The sequence below is a fragment of the Cyprinus carpio genome, chromosome A15, assembly GCF_018340385.1.
Source record: "Cyprinus carpio isolate SPL01 chromosome A15, ASM1834038v1, whole genome shotgun sequence".
Classification (NCBI taxonomy): domain Eukaryota; kingdom Metazoa; phylum Chordata; class Actinopteri; order Cypriniformes; family Cyprinidae; genus Cyprinus; species Cyprinus carpio.
The window spans coordinates 19131386-19158714 of NC_056586.1; the positions used below are offsets into that span (position 1 = coordinate 19131386).

The 27329-nt window shown below is 36.4% G+C and overlaps 1 protein-coding gene across 7 annotated transcripts in view; it reads left to right on the forward strand.

The window, feature by feature from the left end:
* The first annotated feature begins 5713 nt into the window (after positions 1–5713).
* Positions 5714–27329, forward strand: part of LOC109104098 (protein furry homolog) — a 51160-nt gene continuing 29544 nt past the window's right edge. For 2 of the 7 annotated variants that reach the window (XM_042771375.1, XM_042771376.1), the window contains exons 1-19: positions 5715–6481; positions 15492–15682; positions 17587–17640; positions 18998–19137; positions 20034–20124; positions 20490–20569; positions 20688–20768; positions 21286–21454; positions 21691–21783; positions 22014–22112; positions 22198–22299; positions 22388–22491; positions 24222–24330; positions 24638–24724; positions 24807–24978; positions 25249–25381; positions 25541–25648; positions 26687–26942; positions 27082–27264. In XM_042771375.1, coding sequence (XP_042627309.1) covers positions 6316–6481; positions 15492–15682; positions 17587–17640; positions 18998–19137; positions 20034–20124; positions 20490–20569; positions 20688–20768; positions 21286–21454; positions 21691–21783; positions 22014–22112; positions 22198–22299; positions 22388–22491; positions 24222–24330; positions 24638–24724; positions 24807–24978; positions 25249–25381; positions 25541–25648; positions 26687–26942; positions 27082–27264 — 2418 coding nt within the window. In that variant the 5' untranslated portion in view covers positions 5715–6315. Of the gene's footprint in view, positions 6482–9907; positions 10137–15491; positions 15683–17586; positions 17641–18997; positions 19138–20033; positions 20125–20489; positions 20570–20687; positions 20769–21285; positions 21455–21690; positions 21784–22013; positions 22113–22197; positions 22300–22387; positions 22492–24221; positions 24331–24637; positions 24725–24806; positions 24979–25248; positions 25382–25540; positions 25649–26686; positions 26943–27081; positions 27265–27329 lie in introns of those variants that run through there. The other 5 variants (XM_042771380.1, XM_042771378.1, XM_042771377.1 and 2 more) reach the window with 3 other exon arrangements.

A 27329-nucleotide genomic window follows, 5' to 3' on the forward strand; every position in this document is an offset into this window, starting at 1 on the left:
AGACCAGGCTGTAGACCAGCTAAAACCAGCTTTGCGCAAAGCAATCTGAGTTACATTGTTATTAAAAATAACTAATGTTTTCTTATTGCTTGGCAAAATTCACATTGTGGTTGACATGTCACAATAATCAACATCTTTAAGCTCATCAACATTTAATGTCCAAGCATTTGTTGTAAATATAAAGGCGTGTAATAAGTGGTATAATGTGTAGTCATTGTATAAAAATAAACACCTTTGGACAAGTGTTTATTTTTCTACATTTAACGGCTGACTGGACATAATTCATGCATTATTTAACACATTAAGACACACACTGACTGACAAGCTGAAAATACAAGTTGTAACGCTAGTTTGAAGGCACCAATGGGAGTGGCTTAATGAATGGGAGGGGCTTACGTCTTCTCTCTATTTGTTTGATTGACAGTCGTAACGAGGCAGAGGCTCTGCGTACCTCGAGGCAAGTGCGAGAATTTACCTCAGCCGCAGCAACTTTAGGATGGAGCAATAGTCGAGAAAAGTCGTCTCCTCACAGGTACGTCTATTCGTTTACATCGGAGACTGTCAATTGGAGCAGTGTAATCTGTCACCTCTGTAAATCCACACTTTGGATAAAATATTAATCACTCGAACCCTATCCTTCACATTTCCTGAGCTCCGTTCCCCGAAATTGTTCTGTTCTGCGTGAAGGCTTATAACAGAAGTTTATTATGGCCGTGGGAAATGATGCGTGATGAGGCTTGCAACATGTTGCGCATGTGTTTATTTTGGGATAAATTGAGTCGCATCGAACACTGACGTCTTTCTCATTTTAGACTTTTGAGGAAGAATGCAACAATTAACGTTTTATCAGAATATTATACTAGTAATTTGCATTCTGTAATGGACCAATTTGCATTCTTGTAGGACTACATCTGTCCTACCGACGTAATATATCTCGGTTTTATGTTTTTTTTTTTTTTTTTTTTTTTAATTATCTGTTCTTAGGGAATAGATCAGAATGAACAATATGGACGGACTCTGATGCTTTTTGATATGTGCACTATTTCCAGTTAAATAAATAAATACATACATAAATAAATACAACGCAACCATACAGTATATGCGTACCTAAATATATGTAAATGAGCCTGTTATGGGAATGACAAACCTTATTATGTAAGTTAATTTAAAACAGAAGTTACAAGCAAAAATAAGTTCAATTTACTGTGCATGAACTGTAAAATTGTTCACTTTTACATTGTTTTACATTTGTTTGAAATATGTTTAAAGTGCAATTATAGGCCTATGTGAACCATTAAAATGCTCTCCAGTATTTTGTCAAGTTTAAAGATGAAGATAAAAGACAGCAGTTTGTGAAATATTACTTATTTAGCTTATGATATAGAATAATGTAAAAAAGTGTGTATGTGAATGTGTGTGTATGTGAGTCTTGCTGAAGTGGCATGTTGGTGGCACCAGTTTTTCACAATAATAATAGCGATTCTTGATTACCTTAATTCATGATAACTCATTCTCTTTAGCTGTTATTCCAGAGTGTATTGAATCATTCTGACAGAACATTCTCAGACATCTCTTTGAAGAACATCCTACAGAAGCTTGTTTCTCTGGCAACCGTGCTACGCTACTATAAATATGCGAGTAGGTGGCCAGGAGCTTTATGATCTGGTATAATTTACATAGTCATGTTCCTTTCCTATTTCTTTAATGTTCTTCATGTTCATCTGCCAACACATATTTCCCTTGCATTTCATCAGAAGGTGCATGTAAACGTCATCTAATTAGCCTGTATCGCGTTCGCTTGGAGTTCAATTATGACTTGGCGTGAACGTCGCCATTCAGACAATGGCCGAGTTCCAGGGACATTCAAACACCAACGTCTTCATGTGTCATTTGAGACAGATGGTGTCTTTTGTGAGTGTCAAACGCTTGATTGTTGAACCTGAGCCAACGGCTGATTTTCTTTTCCCATCTTGAAGGCTGAACAATGAACGTTTGTGTGAGTGTCAATGCTGGCCATAGAAAAAGAACAGAATCACCTGGCTGTAACCAGATATGAGCAGTTTCGGTGGCACCGGTTCTTTGTGATGCATAGGGTGATGAGATGTAAGCTCCGCCCATTAGGAGTATTTGATCTGTCTGATTGGATGTAAGACATTAGCTATGACGCTGCTTGCTAACAGAGGGACAGGTGCAGGGTGAGGACCCAGATGCCCTGAAAGACCCCATTATCAGTGGAGCGGAAAGAACCTGTACTTGTATACAGCATCCACCAGCCTCAACCCTGAGAATGCTGCATTCTTAAGCATCAGCTTTGCTTTATATTGTTTTTGTATTATTTTATTATTATTATAAATGAATATTTATTGTAGTATTCAATTTTATTTGTGCTACAGACTAATTTTGAGGCTTTTTAAGGAGAGAAATTTTAAGTGATCTGGCTTATGATTTTTTTCTTGGTGAATGAAAAAAACACAGACTTTTAAAACTTGGCCATATATAAGATTCTGAATATCAGAAAGATAGAAATCGTTATAGAATATAGAAATTGTTTTGTTAATTGAAATAAATCTTGAATAAAATATAAATATTAGCTGAAAAGCAAATGCTGAAATAAAATATAAATAAAATTACGCTAAATAAAATTGACTAATTAAATTAAACTATAAATTAGAAATGAAAACTAACTAAAAAAAAAAAAAAAAACAAAAAACAAAAAACAGAAATAAAAACTAAAAGAAACAAAATTACTAAAACTACATTTTAAATATTTTTTTTTAAAGCTAAATAGAAAATTGACTAATAAATTAAAATGTAAAAAAAAAATACTAATAAAGATTATAGATAAGCTATAATTGAGAATGAATAATACTAAAAAGCAATCAGCTAAAATCATTTGGAAAAAAAAACAATCAAAAAAACAAATCAAAAAAATACTAAAAAGCATTCAGCTAAAATTATTTGGAAAATATGAGTATCTCTATAGCAATGCATAAAATCAAGCAAATACACCAATCTAGTAAAAAAGTAATTTTATTTCAGAAGGGGTTACTTTTTTTTTTCAATAAATAATTTATTTCAGTATGGACTTATAAAACATCTAAATGGCATCCTAAAACACCCAAGACATGCTCAAAGCAAGGTTACTAAGCACGGCAGCATGAGTTAGATTGAGCTTGATTTGAGTTGATCTGGGTTTGTGTGTCGTGATGAGGAGCAGGTATATGTCTCTCAGTGTTGTCGGAGTCTCTGAGCTCCAGATGGCAGCTGAAGCACATTGACTGGACGTACATGAGATGAGGTTGAAAGAGCTGCTTTGATGAGTCACATGATATGTTCTCACCATCTCCAGGCATTAAACTACTGGAGCCAGTTTCATAAACTGACCAGTCTACCTTTTCATAACTGAATTAAAAAAGTTATGACAAGTCTTGAAGAAAAACAATAAGTTGACTAACTTTTTAAGACTAGTCTAAACAGTTTATGCAACCGGCCCCTGGTTCAAAACTCCTGTGCTTCCCTCTTAATGGCTATTTGCTGCGGCTTTTCCCAAAAATAATTTGAGAAATTGATTTCTAGAGGTCGTGTTGAACTAAAGCACTCTAAACTAAATATGCACAGGTGCTCCAAAGTGTTTGCACTTGTGCAAATGATTGAGAAATAGCATGTTAAGTGGGTCAACAGAGACAAAGTACACAGTCACACTCATCTAGCTGAGTGTGTTGGGTCGATTATCTGCAGTGCGGCAGATGTTTGTCGCTGTTGCTTACAGTTGCTCTCTTCTTTTCTCTAGAATTTACAGATAAAGGCTCATCCAGGTACAATTAACTTTAAATGAGTTTATTCTCATAATAGGCGTACATCAATTATTTATCAGGGCCCTTCTCTGCGTATGCAAATTTAGATGGCCCTCGCCATGGCAACAGCTTGCTGAATTCGGCTTCCTTCGCCAAACTCTTGCCTACTTCTCTCAGCCCTCAGAGACCTGCTCTGCATTTCAGGAGCTTGTGAAACTGTTTTTGGCATTAAATGGAGTCTGAAAACTTTCTTTGAAAGTATGTTTTGTGATCAATGTACAGTGTTTATCACAAGTGAAACATTACCTTCTTTAGCTTTTGATATGATATACTCAATTTTTAGACCTATGTATGACGTTATCAGCTGTCTATGTAATGTCTTATGGATTTTAATGGTTTTCTTTAAACATGCAAGCTAACGGCTGGTTGTGGCAGTCTTGCATATGCTTGTTTATACTTTTAACTCTAGAGGGCGTAGTTGCACCATTTTTTCTTCTAGATTGCACAGTGGACCTTTTAAACTATCACTGATTGATTTGCATTTATGCAACTTATGTTACAATTTATGTTACAAGTTACATTGCCATTGCTTTGTATCAAATCTGAAATTAAAACCATAGTATTGAGAGAGAGAGAGAAGAAAAAAAAGATGGCACAAAGCTGACATTTTTGAAAGCATATGTACACTACTGTTCATAGGTTTGGAGTTGGTAAAATTGTTATTTATTTATTTATTCATTCATTAATTTTATAGTCTTTTAATAGTTTTGTTCATCATGGACACATTAAATTGAACCTAAGTGACAGTAAAGACATTTACAATGTTACAAACGATTTCTATTTCAAATACATTATTTTCTTTTGAACATTCTATTCATCAAAGAATACTGAAAAATGTGTTGCAGTTTGCAGTAAAATTTTAAGCAACACAATAAATAAAAATAAAGTAAATACAATAAAATAAATAAAAAAGAATAATAAATTAATTTTTTTATCAGCATATTAGAATGATTTCTGAAGGATCATGTGACAGTGAAGACTAGAGTGATCATGGTTACTGAAAATTTAGCATCACTGGAATAAATTAAATTTTAAATAATATTAAATAAAAAAAAACAGCTATTTTAAAGTGAAATAATATTTCACAATATTACTGTTTTTACTGTATTTTTGTTAAATAAATGCATTCTAGGTGAGAATGAAGAGACCTTTTTTCCAAATCTAACCCAAATAATCTGTATCTTTATGCAAAATTGGACATACTAAAAAAAAAAAAAAAAAAAAAAAAATCAGCATACTGGAAGACCTTTGGATCCGTCCCGAAACGAAATCTATTAAGTTCACATCATGTCCTCAAAAGTGCTTTACTACTCACCAAAAACACCAACCCTCCTTTCAGAGCTGTAATTTGATTACTTTAGTGATGTTGTGCGGTTATATTCCTCCTAATTCAGTTGTGGTTTTCCATGAGGTACACAAGTTGAACTGTTTCCCGTTTTTATTAGCTTTAAATTAGAATAGTAGAAATTTTATTAAAGTGTATTATGCAACATTACAGGGTGTGACTAGGCCAGATCAAGGGAAAAAACACTAATTGTATTTTTCATGTTGTTGCACACAGTATATCCATTCTTCAGTGCACTAGCTGGCTTAAAAGGCATACTTTTAAAACAGAAAACGCCTAAAAGTGCACACAAAGTGGGTTTGTATTTTTTATGTAGGGTAACAGTGGAAAAATCCATTCATGTAGGTGTGGGCTGTTTCTGGTGCTATTTCTAAATACAAATGAGCGTTACAAGGTAAGAGTGTTTTTTTTTTTTTTTTTTAAGATATTTCTCTTTAGTCTCTGAGGGTTTACACCCATGATGCAACAATTCCCATTACATAGTCTGTGTTGAGCTTTTCCCTTAGTGACGGAATAAGGACAGTCCACATCAGAGCCTTCTAATTCAAATAACAGGCACAAGTGATTCCTCCATCCCAGCGGAGCTTGGGGATGCCTCTCCAAAAACACGAGACTTGCAAGGATCTGCGTTATCTTTTGGGAATCCCACCCTCTGGACTATCACAGGATGAGGACTAAATGACTCAAACTGGCGGAAGCAGCTTGTTTGGGATAACTACTCAAAAATGGAGAGCTGCCAACTGCAGGATTCTACTGTATGTCTCTTTCTCTGTCTTGCTTTTCCTCTTGTATTTTGTCACTGGGCGGCACGGTAATCCTACACCTGTCTGTTCTCATACGTTATAATGTAACTGGCTGAACTGCTTTGACAAGTGCGAGTGGGTTAAAACACACTTGCAGTGCAGAGCTGGGCTCCTATCTGGCTGCATCTCTCCACACCACGCACACACACCCATGAACACACTGGTATAAGAAACAGCCCAGGATCAAGACTCAGTCCTCTATTAGAAGGAAAAGAAGAGAAAAAGAGAGGCAGAAGGAGAGCAAACAAACTGAAAAGTTCAATGCTACCACTGTGGAAATCCTGACAGGGAGCAGGCTGCTCACCAACTGGAGATGTCGTACAGTGAGCGTGGCTGCAAGGAGCTGCCGGTGCATCAGGAGAATGATGGGACTGAATTGGAGAGCATGGACAGCTTACCTGAGGACCTGATGCTGAGCGGCGACTTTTGCGGGAAGTTCAAGAAGATCCGGACCAGGAAAAGGCCCACCATTCTGACATGTAGGTGCTGAATGTGCAAGCCTGTGTGTTTATTTGTTGTCACTGTCTTCTATGAAATTAGAGGTTGGAGCAAAATTGAGAAGCCGCTTTGCTAGTGTGGGCATAACTTCATAAGTCTTTCTATCAACCATGTGTGACATGCCTCAGCGTCTGTAGATATTTATTGGTTGGCTCAAGAATGTGCCGTCATGTTTGTTAAAATAGACTGTTGTGCATGAGCCAACTGAACGTGTGAAAACTTCCATAGTGGTGTGCTGATATGTGAGGAAATGCAGATCAAAGTAGAAAAAAAGCAAAAAAGCTCTTTGTGTTTTGCAGTATTCACTCTAAGTCTTAGTTGAATTAAGAACTGATTTACTAGGTAAGATTTGGGATGGTGACATATTTATTCATTTTTAATGTTTTTGAGAGAAGTCTCATGATCTCACTATTGCTGCATTTATCTGATCAAAAATACAGTCATATTGTGAAATATTATTACAAATTAAAAACAACTGTATTTTATTTGAATATATCTTAAAATGTGATTTATTCCTGTAATGGTAAAGCTGAATTTTCAGCAGCTGTTACTCCAGTGTTCAGTGTCACATGATCCTACCAAAATCATTCTAGTATACTGTCATATTGTCTCCAAACTTCTGAATGGTAGTGTACATTGACATACAATTCCCCACTAGTTCTAAGTCATTAGGAAAATGTGATAAGTGATAATGATCATGCAAACTTTTTCTTCACTGAACCAGAAGATGCTCTATGGATCTTCTGTCATTGGGCCCCACAGTGTCTATCCTGCTCATTGAATGTGTGTTTAATGTGATAAACAGTTGAATGTAAATTACAGTAGACACAGAGACAGCTTAGATTGAGGAGAGACACTGCAAACGTTACTTGAGCCCTGTTTGTGTGAGTCTTTGTGTGTGTTTTCTTGAAAGTGTCTGAAAAGGAGGATAAGGTAAGAGTGTAAGGGGAGAAAGAGGGGCCAGAGGGTGGAGAGAGGGAAAATCAGCACGGGGGGAAAAGTAGATGGAGAAGAAAAGAGGAGTGCAGAGCTGGTACTGATATCCACAGTGACGCCTGCATCAGTGAGACATGCTTCACATTCCATCACTTCATCAGAGCTTGAAAATGCTTTTAATAGGCTCTTAATGGGACTCAACCTGCTGAACAACCTGCTCCTACTCCCACAGTTGGCTTAAGACTAAATATTTACATTATCTCAAAGAGAAGACGTGCCGATGAATGCCTGTGATAGGAAAACTGATTTTGTTTGTAAGGTTATGAAATATGTTAGAGGTTCCAGAATCATAATATCCATTTTGTTTTATTTTATTTTATTCACTTGAGTGATTGATTTGATCCATTTTCCAATACAGTGCTTTCAGCTGTGAGTTGTAATGGCTTGCACCCTTTAGCTTTTTACATGAGGAAGATTTTGGACATTTCTAGCCATAAAGACCTCCATTTGCACTGTGTGGTGATAATGGTCTGGTTGAAAGGTTGAGCGATCGTTCAGCCAGGACATTATGTAATAATCTGTCTGAGAGCCCCTTGCTGTGCCAGGTCCAATCTCATAACATCACCAGGTCCGATCTGTGTGGGTTATGTTACTGGGATATGCCATCTTTATAACCACTGTAGCAATGTTTTAATTTTTGACAGATAAACACAAACTTGGAAACAGAGAATCCCTTGTAGGCAAATTCTAGTTGTAAATTGGTCACACGAAAACATATGTTCCTGTTGACATGCATTACTGTCTGGACTGTCTAGGGTATATTGGTATTAAAAAAAAGCTATGCTAAAACTGTTTACTCATATTAACATGAAAATTTATGCACTGAAAAATCTGTATCTTATATTATTTTTACAGTTGTTTGAAAAGTAGACACCATTGTTGTTAAATTTAGTGGATTTGTGTTATATTAGTAATAGTAAGAATAAATGGACTATTGTCCACCAGAACACAAGTGGGCAGCTTTAAACTGGCCTGATTAATAGAGTGTGAGCATCATGTAATTAAGGGCAAGTTCTTGACATCGGAGGGATAGAGAGGGGCATGATGGGATTATGGAGTGACTCAGGATGTGTAGTGCTTGCCAACGAATCAGCAGTGTGTAACATCCAAAGCTCAATGCAGAATCTGATAGAGTCGGTGTTTATGTTTGTATTTGAGATGGAATGAATATCTGACCAGTCCCAGTAATTATACATAATGGCCATGCTAGTCCACCAGCTGGACCGCACCATATTGATAATGTACGCATTCCACTTAGTGCTTTTGTGATGGAGACTTTTGCATACTAGAAATGTCACAAGTGATCTTGTTTACAGCTGCATTGACTGGACTAGGGTTTGTGCTTTGCTGACTTCTTGTGAGCTTTGGACTTTGTAGAAATTCTTATTTAATCCCTCAGCAAAAAATTAAGAAAATAGCATGTGATAATGTGCTTGTGCTGACGTTACTGTTAAAACCGCTTTGCAGTTGTCTCTTTTCAGCTCTTTACTTCATACTTGACTGAAACTTGTGATAAATGGGGACTTTAGCACTAGCTCAAGCCAAAACCAACACTGAGTGTGAAAGTGGAGAGTCACGGAAGGTCACTGGTGCAGCACAAAAAGTGTGCAATGGCTTTGGAATATACAAGTGAATATCTTTGCATTATATTAAAAAATGGCAAACCATGTGGGATTTAATTTGAAAGAAATATAGCAAACACAAACACACTTCTAAGGAAAACATTTCACCAAAACACATTTGTTGGGTTTTAAAATAGAAAAAAATAGATAAATAACATAATGAGGCAAACTGACTTCATATATCCATTAAAAATCAGCTTGAGACCATTTTGTTAAAAGTAATTATAACAGTGATGTAAAGATCTGTCATGATCTGTTTGCAGATGCTATGTTTTGTATTTAATGCAAGGCCATTCAGGCATTTTTGATTTAAGTGTCCAACATGTCTAATATTTTTTGGGCCACTGTATTATAATGTTATTTGGGAAATACACAAGCCTTAGATTTTCTCCTTGATTTCCTGTTTATCCAATAACATTTGTGGCTGCTAACTACTACTGTTTGGAACATCTGCAGGTACTGTACATACACTATAATAGCAGAACAAACATTGTCTGGGGCTTCATCTTTAGGATACTAACCTACCAGATGCCCATTTCCTGGATATTCTCACATCCACAAGCAAAGCAGGACAGTCGGAAGAGTCTCTCTCACTTGGGATGCAAGCAAACAGAGGTTATAATTAAGCACACGGGGCTAAGAGGATTTCTTCCTGCTCTCCCTGCACTGCTTGCAGCCTCTGTCTCTGGGTTATTTAAAGTGAACCTGCCGAGAGGAAGAGAGAGAGAGAGAGGGGGAGGGTGGGTTGGACACTCATAGAGGAGGGGGGAAAGCTTAGCGGATATGTGACGCTCTGTTCTGTCTCAGTCTGTGGTGGCAACATCTCTGTTTAGCATCACTCTCCCATAGCAGCTGATTCCACCTGCCTGCTCCGGTCGCTGCTGCAGGCAGGGGGTGGAAACATACGCGACCTCACCATCCACTGACTGACTTCACTGACCTGCAGATATGGCCAGCCAGCAGGACTCGGGTTTCTTTGAGATCAGCATCAAGTCCCTGCTGAAGTCCTGGAGCAGCAGTGAGTATCTTGGCACTAAGAGCCGTGGGATCCCAGCCAGGGCTGGCGGGATGGATCCAGAATTAGTATGCATGTGAGAGGGCGAGTTTGTTTCTCTGGTGCACGTGCTCTGGTGTTGTTGTCCTCTTTTCTATATTTAATATTCTGGGATTTTATTAGGTAGGCTTAATATGGCATGCATTGCTATTTCTATTTTACTTTTTTGTGTTGCATGTAGTCAGTTGATGCTCATGAATCAGGCTTAATGGGATACTTCATGCAAAAATTACAATTATGACATTGCTTATTCATCTTTATGTCATTCCAAACTAACTAATAAAACACAACAACAACTAGTCCTATTACGTTATGTTATGTCAACACTGCTTCTAAAAGATCTTGTTGTACGGAACTGAGTGTTTGTTACACGTTTGTCTTGAATTATGAGGTGGAGGTAGCTGACATTTTTGTTTATATTGCTTTGTAATCGCTGTCCTGGAGTTCTGGTACACAGTATGCACCCTAGAGCAGTGTGCATAAGGTGCCGGTTCTCACCAGCCTAACTGACCAATCAGTTTTGAGGGATGGTCAGCCCTCAGCCAATCAGCTTGCAGCTAGAGTGGTAGTGAGAATTCTGTGCTGATTTGTGATAACCTAGAAGTGTTGCCTTAAGTAATCAATGTAAATTTCCTTTTTGATATCTTTTTAATACATGTTCTTACAGAAATTCATGTTTATTTTTTGTGAATAGTGAAATAGCGTCTTTTCAAGCCAGAGTGATATCAAATATTAATAAAAACAACAAATTTTAAATATTTCAGCCTGACAATTTAATCCTCAGTTTTTAGACTAAATCTCTCTCTCTCTCTCTCTCTCTGCCTCAGAGTAAATGGGTGAAACGTTCTTATCACTAAATCAAATGTGCTTTGCACAGTGTACCAAATATATTTTTAGCACTGGCTCAGAGGTTTAGAGCTGCGAGTGTCTTTAGGCCTAATGGCTAAATCCAGGAAAAATGTCCTTGTTTTTTTTTAGCTGTCATAATCAGCATGTCTCAAATATATGCAGATGTATCTCATCTTTAATTTCTTTTGTTTGTCTTCCTGACCTTTCTACATGACACAAGCATTGTCAACTCTCTTCAAATGGAACAGTGTGTTCGGCCAGTTACACAACCTGATCCTGTTACTCCGGGTTATAGTATATTATAGGTGTGGATGCCCATGGGTGTCCGATAGGTGACCTCTGGATGCCTTTTATTCTTTGAAGGGCCTGCAAGCCTTATTCTGCATGTTTAAAACATATTTTTTGTCATTAAACGTCTTCAGTTTCTTGTTTAGGGGTACAAAGTGAGTCAACTTTAGCGCCCCTTGGAATTTAGTGGGAAATATCGACACGTTGGGATTGTACAGTACAGTGCTATTGAGTTTCAGCTGAAGATTCCACATGCATTCTCACTGTGAACTAAGATTTCTTTCTGTTTGTTGATGAAAGTAACCAGTGGGATATGAGTGGGCTTTGTATGCAACAGTCTGATAACCATCTGAAAATGGATGGGGCTTTATAGGTCCCGTTTATTTAGAGTTATGGCAGATGTCCCTAGGGGCCTTTTGTACACAGTTGGGGTCTTTGGATGTAAAAAGCCCACATTAGTTACATCAGAGGGTGATTTTGTTAGATGTATGTTTTTTCCGTGCTTGTTGTCCACTCCCTGAACAAGAAAAATGTTGGGAGGACACAACAGGATTTGTTTTAGAAAGAAAAAAGTGGTGTAATATATTTCTGCGTCTGTGTTTATGTATGTGTCCCATGTCAGTGTGTGTGTGTGTGTGTGTGAAATAGAGAGGCGTTGTTCTCTGTCTTGTATTGTCCCTGTTGGAAGCAGCTCAATGCTCAGAGGCTCCTCTGCAGAGCACTGATGTAATGCTCTGTCTGAGCCCATCTCTTGTTTGCAGAGTCACATGTAATGCATCAGGGTGCCGTAATCATCCTGAGTGGCACTGGAGCACCATCACTGTTAAATATTTTTTTATTTATTAATTTTTTTTCTGAAGAAAATGAGAGTGGTGCTTGCATATGCAAAATGCCATGATGCTAGTGTGTTAGCTAGAATGATGCTGTCCGGTTGCTAGGGTGTTCTGAGTACTAACAGGGAGTCGCAGGTGGTTGTAAAGGTATTCTCTTGTTAGTTTGTTATACTTATTATGACAGTCACCTTGTAATAACCTGAAGGAATTACATTCATTTACTAGAAACTGATTACTAGAAACTAACGATTCTGAATTAATCTTTAGTTTCAAGATAGACTTCATCAGTCGGCGTAAATCTTATTTTTTTCAGTTAATAAAATGTAAATTCATTTTCATTTTAAAAGAATGATAATTTGTTCCTGTATTTTAGTTGAAGTTACACTGCTCATGAATTCTGAAGAGAGAGAAACACTGCAAACAATCTGGTTGAAAGACCTTAGCAACGACCTAGCCTTTGACCTTTGTATATATATATATATATGTGTATATATATATATATATATATATATATATATATACTGTGTAGAAAATTAATTTGGGAGTCACCTTAGAAAAAAAATTGTTTTGAATGGTTTTGAATACGTAATATTAAATAGTAAGTATTCAATACCATTCAAAACTTTGGGGTTAATACGTTTTTTTTTTTTTGTTTGTTTGTTTGTTTGTTTGAAAGAAAAGAATACTTTTATTCAGCAAGAATTCATTAAACTGGTCAAAAGTGACAGACATTTATGATGTTGCAAAAGATTTCGATTTCGAATAAATGCTGTTCTTTAGATTTTTCTGCTTAACAAATAATCCAGAAAAAAGTATCACGGTTTCAATGAATATATTAAACAGCACAACTTTTTGTTTTCGAGATTGATAATATGTTTCTTGTGAACCAAATCAGCATATTAGAATAATTTCTAAAGGATCATGTGACACCGAAGAAAATTCAGCTTTGCAATCACAGGAGTAAATTACTTAAAAAAAAAAAAATTATAATAGAAAACAATTATTTTACATTGTAAAATTATTTCCCAATACAACAGTTTTTACTGTATTTTTGATCAAATAAATGCAGCATTGCTAAGAAAAAAAATACTTATTTCTAAACATTAAAAAAACAACAACTCACCAACCAGAAACTGGTAGTTTGAATGGTAGTTTGTGTGTATATATATATATATATATATATATATATATATATATATATATAAAATTGAAGTGTCATTTATATATACACAAAAAAAAAAACAAAAATTACACACATAATATTCATATAATAAAATAAAAATAAAATATATTTAAAAAATAAATATTTAAAAATAAAAGTGTTATTTTTTTAACTTTATAAATTTAAATTTATCTTCTTGATTTCATATAATACATTTTGTTTATGCAGTATTTTTTTATAATCAGTATGGTGGTTTTCCCAAGGGAAGATTGTGTAATGGAGTCGGTTGGTGGATTGAGTTTAGCAAGTCTAGCTGGCATCTCATTTGCTGCCCGTGGCGGTTTTCCCAAGGAAAGATTGTGTAATGGAGTCAGTTGGTGGAATTCAGAAGCTTGATAGTTTATCTTACTTTACGCCATCTGTGTTTCTACATATGTGCAAACAAGGGAGTGCGAGTGAGTCTGTGCCCAATCAAATGATGTTTACACTGTTGGTTAGTGGCAGAGGGGATATCAGGACGTATAGTGTGTACTCAGGGATAAATATAGCCCTACAGCTATGCCACTGTAGCATGTCAGTCCTGCACACTTGACCAGGCATCAGCTAAAAATTCCAGCCTGACCTTCAGTCTCGAGAGACAGTGGACGTTTACACTGCAACAGAGAGCCTTTAGAAGAGGCGACCACATGTGCGGATTTGTTATCACCTAATTTTTGGACTTTTGTTTTGACTCGTGCTGTTACAGTATGGGGCAAGTAGCGATTGGGAGAAGGTATTGCCACCACTGAAGTGACTGATAAGGACATGTGAGGTTTAAAAAACTGGATCCCATTTACTGCTCCCCTACTATGGACAGCACAGTCATGTGCTGGAATAAAACCAGCATGGTGAACTTCGTGAAAGGTCTGGGTAGGTGCTACAAAAGAGAGAGAGAAAGAGCAGTGAGTGAGAATCTGTCAGTGAATGACGATGAAACTTATAATCGAATAAAGTGTTTAAATAACAGAACTGGTAAAATGTGAAATTCATCGAGTGCAAGGCAAGCCTCAAACTGACACATGAGCTTTTATGCCTTTTCAGATAATAGCAACAAAGCAAAAACTTACTTTATACTTTATTTTGCTGAAGAATTCTATTGGTCTAAGATGGTTTGATGAAGTTAAGACTTCATCAACAATAAATGTTTGTTGCTGACTTTTTGAGGTGCAGTGTATGTTAATGAATGATTGTGCAGTTAGGTAGAATGCTGTAAAATGAAAGAAATATCAATGCAATTATTAATTATATTAATAATTAACCATATATTTTTTATAAATTCATCCAGCTATTAAAAATAATATTATTTAACACATTTTAGTTTTACTATTTGGGCTGCTCTTTACATTAAAAATATGCATGTAGTGGTGAGTTTTTGCACATTAAAAAATGATTAATGATGTGCTTATTAAATATATTAAAATACATTATACTTTAGTTTGAAAAGTAGAGTAAACTTTAGTAACTTTCATATTTGTTGCCCTTGTTGTATGTTTTTGGAGGTGAAATTCTGTAGTTTAAGCCATGAGGAACAAACTTTGTTTTTGTCAACATATGATAAGGCTATGTCTAAAACAAGATCAAAATTTGCTGTCAGAATTAACAATGCTGTTACTGTCACATGCCCCCTCTGCAACTCGACCACTGTTACTTACAGTCCAGTCCAGTAGATTGTGTGTGTGTGTGTGTGTGTGTGTGTGTGTGTGTGTGGGTGTGTGTGTGTGTGTGTGTGTGTTTGTGAGCTCTGTGAAATAAATACTTTTAAAAAGAAATTGCACTTATTTTGTGTTGAGGAAAGCAGTCGCTGGCAAGCTGCAGAATGAGAAGGGTTGTGAAATTCTGAAATGGATTTCACTGTCTGGTCATTGTCTGAAATACAATAAATGATTGTATTCATTCAAATAGTTTTTGACCTCTAAACTAGAACACTAGAAAATCCATGTGATTAATACAAAATACAATACATTCAATATTTTTGACACGGTAAGAACACCTCATTTACATAAGACCTCATTATTACCACCCCTCTCAATTTGCTTGCCTTTTAGATTAATAACATTTATTATGTGTACTTTTATTATTATTATTAAATATATATACAATAATGTATTTTTTTATTTATAGTGTTAATTTTTTTATTATTATTCAAAGCTTCACCAGGGTACAGCAAGCCTCCTGTCCCGCCGGTTTGCTGCTCACAGGGTGAAAAGGGGCCGCCCGCCATGATGCCCATCTGCGTGGACCCAGAGAGCCGGCCGGGCGAATACGTGCTCAAAAGCCTCTTCGCCAACTTTACCACCATTTCTGAGCGCAAAATACGGATCGTCATGGCCGAACCTTTGGTGAGTGGCAGTTCTGAACTATTGAAGGTAATGATCTTAAGGCTTGTGACCATTCCAGTACCAATACTCATCTGTCTATGAGGATTTTGGAGATGGCTGACCTATATGGAGGGTGGGAATGGCTTGGTCAAACTGAATTTAACAACGAAATACAAGCTAATCTGACTAATCCTAGTTGTTTATGTAGCTCAGCACGTGACCCTACATCTATGTATTGTTCTTGACAATAGAAATGAAATTTATATCAGATTATGCAGATGAGATGTTAGTGTTAAACACTTGCTCTTTTCAAAGGAGACCTTGATCACTTACAGTACCAGCCTTATTAGTATTTCCCAGACAACAGACAAATTTACCTGCATGCGTGTTTAACAGCGAGCTGCTAGTTTCTTGGCCGGCAGGCAGGCTAGTGTTAATTAACCTTTCCCAGGACAGATATATTGTGTCCCCCAAAACAGCTGCCACCAGAATGAGCTCATCTTTTGTCTTCTAATTTTTACTGAAAAAAATCAGAGATCAGGTTACCTGATCTGTCCAGCCACAGTTGTTTAGTGTATTGTTTGATAACTGGTATGTATTTACATAAAGAATAGTATGAACTGGATTATCTGCAGTTTATTTGTACAGCAACATCCCTCTGAATGACCGTATTTGAACAGTAAATAGAGATTCATAGCTGTAGTATCTTTTTTGTTTCTGGATATTATTTACTTTTCTTTCTCTTCGGATGCAACTAGAATGTTTTTATGGGGCGGTCATATCTGGAAATACCCCAGTCTTTTGATTCAGAAGTGGAGAAAGGTCCTGCTAGAGCACAAGGCGGTCCATTAACCTCTTATAAAAAGCCATGAGGGATATTGCCCTGTCCTTGTCTGCCCTCTCATCTGTTTCTCCCTCAAATGACTTCAGCAACTGAAATATTTATTAGCCTAAGATGAAAGAGGTGCTCTAGTGGGTTGAATGAGCTCAAATTAAATTTAACACAGTCTGAAAGTTTTATGTCTGACAAGCCCAGCAGGGTCAGAGAAGACCCTGTTCTGGGCCCAGAATCCAAATAACAAAATCATAATACTATCTGAATATCCAAATCGCTTAGTAACTTTGCCGTCACCTGAAAAGAAGCTACACAGAATTTCAGGGCTTAATTGAAACTTATTATGTTATCTGAGTAGGAGTACGAAATGTAGGTCAGTTTGGTTTTTTACACAACCTGTGTTGTTTAATCAGCAGGTCTGATCTGTGATTGTTGCTAAGATCAGCTTTTTCACATTGTTAGACTCTGCAGGTTGCCCTGTTTGTTTATACACACTGCTGTTTGAGGACAGTAAGATTTTCTTTTATTATTTCTGAAAAGAATACTGTATTTCCAAAAAAGAAAAAGAATACTTTTATTCTGCAAGATAAATTACATTGTTCAGAAGTGACAGTAAAGTAATTTTATAATATTACACAAAATATTTATTAATTTACACAAAAATAGTAAGCAGCACAAATGTTTTTAACATTGAAAATACATCAGCATATTAGAATGATTTCTGAAGGATCATGTGACACTGAAGACTGGAATATTGGTTGCTGAAAATTCGGCTTTGTCTTCACAGAAATAAATTACATTTTAAAATATATTAAAATAGAAAACATTTATTTTAATTAGTTATATTATTTCACAATATTACTGTTTCTATTGTATTTTTGATCAAATAAATGAAGACTTGGTGAACATAAGAGACAAAAACCTTAGAAAAATCTTACCAACTCTAAACTTTTGTAATTTGCAGTAGCTGCTAGAATTTATGATGTTGAAACAGAGATGCATTTAATCAAGGAAACCGTAATGAATCACTTTCAGCTATAACAGCCTGAATCATATTTCCTCTAGAAAACCCTTTCTGTTGTTTTTACAGGAAAAACCTCTGGTAAAGTCTCTTCAGAGGGGTGAAGATCCACAGTTTGATCAAGTAAGTACTGTTTGCTTTCTGCCCCCCTGAACCTATGTGCACATCCCCACATCCAGTCTGTGGACAGATGTCCAAGCGGAAAGACAAGAGACAGCCTTTTAGCTGCCCGGATGTTCCAAAAATCAATCTGACTTTTTGAATTATTAAAATAGATTCATGGATCTGTCTGGTCTTTAAAGCATTCAAAGTGACCTTAGTAAAAGCCTGATGTGGTTTTTGGCTTGTCTGGCTGTCTGAGAGTGAGCAAGTCCATTTGCATCTCTGATAGATTATATAAGAGATTTTTATGCCTTAAATTCATGATAGATAGGAGACATTGCATGCATTTGTGCAGTGTTCAAGACCTTATTTTTTATAATTTACACATAAGTGCTTCTGATTATTTTATACAGGGCTCAACAATAAAGATTGCATATAATAATAATAACATAAAAATTATATAAAATTAATGCAAATATAAAATAAAAATAAAATGTTACATATATTTAAAATTAGATTTTTTAAATGTATAAATGTAAATATGGAATTTTTATTTTAAATTCTTAAAAAGTATATACAATTTTAAGTTTGTATCCAGTCAGGACAAGTAAAAAATTTAAACCAAAAGCCAGACTGAGCAAGTGGGAAAAAACAATCCTTTTGTTTTTCTTTGTTATTTGATTATTATTCCTAAACTTTATTATTACAATTAACTAATGTGTAAAAACATATGACAAAAGTATCTGCAAAATTAATAAATGTACAAAATGTCTACAAACCAGAATTTATTTTCAGATAATCTTCAGTAAATGTATTGAAAGCCCAGAATGAAAGGTCTTTTTATTGCTGGCTTCGATGGAGTGTGTTCCATGCCCTTAGTTTGTAAGTTTGTTTCTGTATGCACGTATATGGGTGTGTGTGTGTGTGTCGAAGGCAGGTGAATAGCAGCCTCATTCAGAACTCACAGGGCTGTGTTTGTACCCATGATCCCCTGGGCTTTTCAGCAGCCTCACTGAGAGGGGATTCTTCTCCCAGGGTTCATCAGGGAATGAAGGGCTCACTGTGTTCACCCTCAGCCCCTGAACACCACCCTTTCTCCCTCCCTTTTCTGTGTGTCGAGTCCTCACCAGGGACTGCTTTTCCTTCCTGCACTCATTACCCAACTCCCTCCTCTTTTCTCGCTTCCTTTGCATCTTGAATACACATTTAAAGCACATGCTCGCACAATGTCCCTGCTTTCACCAAGACCACCTCCACACTCAGAATAACTTTCTCTTGAATATACACAATGAAATACATGGCCTACATATAAGTACTATGCACTAGGTGTATTTTTAGTTTGTTTATATGGATATTAATACATGTTCTCGTTTTTCAGTTGATCAGCACAATGAGTTCTCTGGCCGAGTATTGCCTACCATCTATCTTGCGCACCCTGTTTGACTGGTACAAAAGACAGAATGGAGTTGACGATGAATCCCATGAGTACAGACCGCGTTCGGATACAAAATCCAAAAAGTGAGTCCTGTTTGTATCTCTTAGATAAGGCTGATCATTTAAGCTTAATGCAGTATGGTATAGTCAATTATGCATAGTAGAGTTGTGAGAGTTGTGAGTAAGTCGTGGCCTAATGGTTAGAGAGTTGTGGGTTCGAGTCTCGGGCTAGCAATTCTATGACCGAGGCGCCCCCAACTGCTACCCGGGCGCCGCAGCATAAATGGCTGCCCACTGCTCCAGGTGTTTGTTCACGGTGTGTGAGTGTGTGTTCACTGCTTTGTATGTGCACTTTGGATGGGTTAAATGCAGAGCACAAATTCTGAGTATGGGTCACCATACTTGGCTGTATGTCACATTACTTTTTTTTTCACTTTTAATGCAAATCTGCCTCATGCATAATAAAGACCCGTGAATTCTGAATTGGAGTTAATTTGTGGGTCTTGTTAAGGTCTGTTAGCTTTTGAGTCATATATGTAATATTTTTGTGTAGACGTTTTCAGGATTTTTTCAGCATTTTTTTTGAAGCAGAGATCTTTTGTAACACCATAAATGTCTTTACTGTGAATTTTGATCACTTCAATGCATCCTTGCTGAATAAAAATACTGATTTCTTTTTTAAAAATATGCTTAAAAACATCTTTCTGTGAGACTGCAATGCAATATTGTCACTTGGCCTGATAACTTTTATCTTAACTGGATGATTTGACACAAATAGTGCCATAATAGCCCAGTGACATCAGAATAGCCAACTGGGTGCTGATTGACTCAGATGATTCTGTGACTTCTGCTTTCTGTTGCTGGAGTGCAAAACTCCATTTCATCATTGAGAAATGATATTTTAGTCTGTGAATGTGTGAGAGGGTGGGAGCAAAATTGGCTTACATAATCTGTTTACATTCTCTGTCTCTTTTCCCCAGTGATGAGCAGCAGAAAGATTATCTGCTGGAGAGGAGAGACCTAGCCATCGACTTCATCTTCTCTCTTGTGCTCATAGAGGTTCTCAAACAGGTAAAACACACTGTGATTTGCATCTAAATAAGTTTAGATGCAAATATAACTAACAGACATTAAAGATGTAACCAAATATCTGAGAATGAGGAGAACTAAATGTATGACTTTATCTATGGATTATCACCAAGAATCTATGGTGGTGGTTGCTGCTGCTTCAAATTTTATAGCGAATTGTGTTTCCTTGGCCAACAAAATGGCAAATGTAGCCATAGATTAAGGTTTAGAAGAGATTGTTGATGTACAATTTTGTGGTTATTATACAACAGTGTTTGAGATCACAGAAAGCCATAATTGGCCAGTCAAAACCAAATATTCGAGAGAGTCATGTTATAAAATGTGATACTGTTTGTGTTTTTGGCCAGATGCCTCTCCACCCAGTTGAGGATGGTTTGGTCCATGAAGTCATTAATTTGGCTTTTAAGCACTTTAAATATAAAGAGGGGTAAGCGACTTTTTCCTCATTAGAATTCTCTATTGGATGCATTTAGTAAGATGTATAAATACACATAAATTCATGCATCTTTATTCAATTACATTTACATGTGTTTTATTATGACCAGGTATCATGGTCCCAACACTGCCAACATGCATATTGTAGCTGATCTCTATGCAGAAGTAATTGGAGTCTTAGCACAAGCAAAGTAAGTACTCATAAATCTAACAATGAAAAAGTTATTTTTATTTAGTAATGTAGAGTTGTGTTTGTGAAGCATGCAAAAAACATACTAGGTGTGGAAATCAGTGGACCTAAATTGCATATACTCTGCATATAACCATGTATGTGACAAATAAAAATCTTGAATCTTGAATCTTAAAATCAGCCTTTGTAAGTTTCTAGATCTACAGAAGCTCATCGCTTTCAAGTGGTCTGGATGCTTAGCATCCTCCGTACATAAGTGTCATTCCTATTATCTGTGTGGTACAAAACAACTGCGCCCTTTTATTTGTTGCAGAACAGTTGCTTCTGTACATCTGTTTTGTTTCCATCTGGGTGAAATATTCTGGGAAAATGTCTGTTGGTCCTTGCTTGCTCAAGAGATCTTACAGGCCACTGGTTGTCTTATTTGACGGCTCAGAATCTGACTTGTGAGAGGGCAGTGGCACCAGTGCTGTGCATTTCCAGCGTGTGAACTTTTTCATCATAATTTCTTTTTGTAGATTTCCTGCAGTTAAAAAGAGGTTCATGAGTGAGCTGAAGGAACTCCGTCAAAAGGAGCAGAGCCCATACGTGGTCCAAAGCACCATCAGCCTCATCATGGGCGTGAAGTTCTTCCGAGTGAAAATGTATCCTGTAGAGGAGTTTGAAGCTTCCTTTCAGTTTATGCAGGTAAATGTAGAATATAAAGACATTTGGATAATCTTCCTTTCACAAAGCACAACACTGCTACTGTAGCCTCCTGTGTTTGTGTAAAATTTAATTTATTAATATTTATTTTTAATTATTTTATACTGAATATAGAGACTTAGATAAGGCTATAGCGATAAGCTATAAGCTATGATTTTAGCTCTCAAGAACATGAAAGCTAAACATTTTTCTCAATAGTTTGCTCTGTTCTGTTTCAGGAATGTGCGCAGTATTTCCTGGAAGTGAAGGACAAAGACATCAAACATGCTTTGGCTGGACTCTTTGTGGAAATTCTAGTTCCTGTTGCAGCGGTTAGAGACATGTTATAAAGATCCGTCAACACTCTGCAAATTGGATGTTAATAACATGTATTTTGAACATTAAAAACCACTCGCACATCATTTTATATGACCTGTTGGTCCAGTAATTGTTTTAATAACATATATAGCCATATGTCACTGTTTTTAATCTTTATTTTGGTAGAGAAGTGTAAAAGCATTTTGATCCTCATCATTATTATTATCTTTCCGTTCTTTAATAGGCTGTCAAGAATGAGGTGAACGTTCCTTGTTTAAGGAACTTTGTGGAGAGCTTGTATGAAACTACCTTGGACCTTTCAACAAGAAAGAAACATTCTCTGGTCAGTCTGGTTTTTATAAGATATAGTGTTTCATACTATTTGAGGGCACTCTGAACATCATGTACCCTTCTCTCTGGTTTTTTAGGCTCTGTACCCACTAGTGACATGTCTACTGTGTGTCAGCCAAAAGCAGTTCTTCCTCAACAGATGGCATGTCTTCCTCAACAACTGCCTCTCCAATCTGAAGGTATGTAGTTTTTACATTTGCTCTTTATTTATTCATTTAACTCAAAAGCGCAAACTGGATTTCTCACTACATACACTTCATGTTACAGAGCAAGGACCCTAAAATGGCACGGGTAGCATTAGAGTCCCTCTACCGACTTCTGTGGGTCTACATGATTCGCATCAAATGCGAGAGCAACACTGCGACACAGGGGTAAGCACATCCGTGGTCTGCTGCTACTTTTATTGAACCATGGATTTAAAGCCACTACTAAAACTCCCACTTGAGACCCCCAGAGACAAGCCATGGAAAAGGTCACAGTAAACTGATTTTGCATAATACGGTCCATCTCATGAATGGCAGCTTTCTTGGTGGAGTTCTAGAGGGCTGAAAAAATAAATAAATAAAACAATTCTGTACCCTACCCCACCCATGGCCGTGAGTCCAATGGTCCCGGGGTGTGACCGCAACCCGCATCCCTTCTCATTGGCAGTGAGTAAACAAGCAATACATTACAGTCATCGTGCCTCAGGCGGAGGGGTAATTACTGACAGTGCTGCCAGAAATGGGTGGAGAAAGGAGAGAACCAGAAGGGAGGTTGGTGGTCATGGGTGATGGGTGTTGGAAGTGGAGTGCAGTCCACTGGGAATCGAAAGCATGGCAAATGAAACCATATACACACCCATGTTTGATCTTCAGGGCAAGAAATGAACATTGAACAACTGTAGATGTCTTATGCAGCTAATCCATAATAGATCAATTGCCATTAATGTATTAATATATGGTTGACGTTGTTTGGGAATGGATGTACATGCCCTTAGAGGATTTCAGCACCAGAAGGGGAAGTTGTGGCTGTATGTATACAGCATACAGTAGTTTAAACTGAACACTGCATACATACTAAATAAAGTACTACTGTATATATGAAACAGCATGCTTTATGCAACAGAACAGATTTCAAATAGTAGTATGCTACCTAAATAGTGATATAAAATGGTATTTGGCATTTTTATTCAGTTTTTGTTTTATCATATATACTGTATTTCAACTTTCGTCATATTGTTCAAATAAAAAAAATAAAGTATGTAGTAAAAATTTAGTATTTGATTCCAAACAAACCTTCAGTTTGCTCAGTTTGGCGCCAGTGTTTTTTATTATTATTATTTTATTCAGCAAGGATAAATTAAGTAGATCAAAGTGACAACAAATACTTTTACATTGTTACAAAAAATTACTTTTTGAATTAAATGCATTTTTCTTCTTTCTATTCATCAAAGAATCCTGAAAAAATATATAAAATTTTCCTCAAAAATATTTATCAGCGCAACTTTTTCCAACATTGATAATAATACATTTTCTTTAACACCAAATCAGCATATTAGAATGATTTCTGAAGAATCGTGCAAAAATATATTACACAATATTACTGTTTTACTGTATTTTTGATCTCGTAAATGCAGCATTTTTGAGCATAAGAGACTTCTTTCAAAAAACATTAAACAACTTACAGGTCCCAAAATTATTTAAGAAGGCATTGTGAATATCTAAAGCATGGGATGGAAGGTTCGTTCTGGAATCACAAGGATCATAAAAAGCTCAAATTAGGCAGAAAAACTGGTGTTGGGTCAGTTCGCTGTACTTTAGATTTATTTAGAGAGATTTATTGCATTATACCAGGTCATAAATATCAGAAACCTTGGATTTGCATGCCACATACCAAGCTGTGACTTAGGGGTTTACAACCACTATGAATAAGGCCAAAGAGGACAAACCTCGCTTAAAATAGAATTTCACAAATAGGCCAAGACTCAGGTCTGCCACTGTAATGGAATGCTAATCATAGCAAGCTATCTGTGTCACTATGCTTTGACTTTGATTTTTGTATATGTCAGTGCCTTTTTCTAAACTTGTTATCGGTAAACACTGTGATCTCATCCCCACAGCCGCCTCAACTCTATTGTGATGACCCTGTTCCCTAAAGGATCCCGCAGCGTAGTTCCTAAAGACATGCCTCTCAATATATTTGTTAAGATTATCCAGTTTATTGCACAGGTAAGTCTGCGATTAAATGACAGACAGGTCTACAACTAAGACCTCAATGCTAATCTGTCGTTAGCTGTTAAACCATTATACAAGACCTATTTCTCGTTTGTTGTGAAAACAGAGCATGTGTCTAAGAACCAAGGATTTAGTGTTGTTGCCGAAACAAATGTGCAATGACAGCTAGATTCCCATCATAATTTGCAAGAATACAAATATTTAGTGTTCCTGATGCAGCAAGTGTTAAAATATTTACATTTTATATACGGCATCGTTGCAGATGTGAGTTGCATTTCTTTATTTTTATTTTATTTTACAGGAAAGGCTTGACTTTGCAATGAAAGAAGTCATTTTTGACCTACTGTGTGTTGGGAAACCTGCAAAAGCCTTTAGTCTTAATCCAGAGGTAAAATATTGTCAAATTGCAATAGATGTAGAAGCTTTATTTTAGTGTAATGGCACTCATATCTTGATTTCTTGTTTTGTAGAGAATGAATATAGGTCTCAGAGCATTCCTGGTCATTGCTGACAAGCTACAGCAGAAAGATGGTGACCCCCCCATGCCGAACACAGGGGCCACGCTCCCTTCTGGAAACACACTGCGAGTCAAAAAGACATTCCTGAGCAAGCCTCTGACTGAAGTTGAGGCCAAAGTCATAGGTGAGTTCATTTGTTGTACTTCTAGAAGAATAATTTCTATTAAAAAATGACTTTTTATGATTTTTTCGTTTGTTTTGTTAAATGAACACCACAGGCATTCATTTAGCACACTTTTCAAGCAAAACATTTAGCAAAAAAAACATTAAATTGTAAAACAATGGATATACTATTTAGAAATTTAGAAAAAAGTATTTGAAACTTTTACAATGTATGAATAATATTATTGAAAGAAAGATTTTTTTTAGAGTTTTGCATGATTTCAACCATCAGGAATGTCCATCTATTACCCCCAAGTGCGGAAAGCTTTAGACAACATCCTCAGACACTTGGATAAGGAGGTTGGCCGCTGTATGATGCTGAGTAACGCACAGATGCTAAATAAGGAACCCGAGGATATGATTACGTATGTCATACACAACACTCTGTCAAATAATCTTTCATCTGGTGTATCTGATACTCTACACATACCTGTCTGACACATCAGTCCAAATCCAATGAAGCTTGAGCTTGTCAGTGCACTTAGCTCTGTTTGACCTTATGTGACTTCTCTTTATACTGACAGGGGCGAGAGGAAACCCAAGATTGACCTCTTTAGGACATGCATGGCTGCCATTCCACGCATCCTTCCCGATGGCATGTCCAAGTCAGAGCTCATAGACCTTTTGGCTCGGTGAGTGTGTGTATATGTTCAGTGCATGAATGGACTTTTAAGCAGGAAGTATTTGCTTCAAGGAATTGCCCAATGGTCAGGTTTCCCGAAAGCTTCAGTAATGTGATCCCTCCCAGCCGCCAGCTTGAATAGGATGTCCCAGTGCAATCTGAGTCAGGGATGGCCTAATCAGACTTAATTCTTCATGTTCAAGCCATTAGGTCAGTGAACTAGTTCAGTGTAAAATTGATCTCTCTGTGAACTTCCTCCATTGGAGCTGGAGGGACTTCTGCTCTGTAATGGAAGATCTGGGAAAGTATGCAGATTATTTATGAGGACTGTGCATTATTTATGAGGACAAAGCATCATTTCTCATTTTCTTTCAGTTTAACTTGAAGTAACTAAAATAACAAAAACTGAAATAAAAATTCAAATCTATAGACATATTTTCAAAAAAAAAAAAAAAAAAAAAAAACTAATGAAAATGACAAAATTACTAAAACTTTAAAAATAAAATAATACTGAAATAATATCAGTGCTACTTTAACCAGACTTTTATAAACATAGAAAACATGTATGCAAGTAAAGTGTGTACTTTTATGTTTCAAATAACTGTTGTGAAAATAAAATGTCAAAATATGCGTATAATAATATTCCATCATCATTCAGCGTAACACATTAACTTGTACTTTATGAAATATATGAAAAAATATGTGATTATACTAAATTTTGTTATATTGTTAAAACTGTTAAAAAATTGTTAAAATATTATATGATTAAAAACTTTTCTTGCTAACAAATGTGTAAAACCTAGTGGTTTAAAGGATAGTGGGAAAGATTGGTAAAGATTTTCACATTACAATTAATTCGTTTTAATTTGTTTTCCACTGTGTCTTTTAGTATCAACAAAATGATTCTTGTTCTAAATATGCCTGACAAGATTTTTTAGTATATAAACCCCTTTTCGTCTCTGACCAATATTTAGATATTTATATATTCTAAATATACATATATGTTTTTTTACCACTGTATTCATGTTTTCTGTCTTTTAACTGCCAGGTTAACCATCCATATGGACGATGAACTGCGTCTGATAGCCCAGAATTCCCTGCAGAGTCTGCTGATGGACTTCTCAGACTGGCGGGAGGAAGTGCTCCTGGGCTATTGCAGCTTCCTGCTCCGAGAGGTTCAGGACACACACCAAACCCTGCTGGACTCCTCACTTAAACTACTGCTTCAGTTGCTCACACAGTGGAAACTAGCCCTTCTCAGCACCAGCAAGAATCTGGACACATCAAAGATCTGCTCCACTGAAGTAAGTTGCCCAAAGGGAATTAAAAAAAAAATCCCAATCATTTTTCAGATATCTAATCTAATCTAATATAATATAATATAATATAATATAATATAATATAATATAATATAATATAAAAATATATTTTTGTTCACTTTAGTTGTTACAGAGTAGCTCTGGCTCCAGGCTGCCTGCTGAACGGACCCCTCACTCCACAGTCTTGCATGCTGTTGAGGGTCTCGCTTTAGTGCTTCTATGCTCCTGCCAGACAGGCACACGCAAACTGGCTGTGTCCATCCTTCGAGAGGTCCGCCAAATCTTCCTCACCATCGGGCAGACTGAGGTAAGAGCCTGACTTGATCAGATATAGGCCTTTGAGTATATATCAGCTCAGGTCTTTTTTTTCTA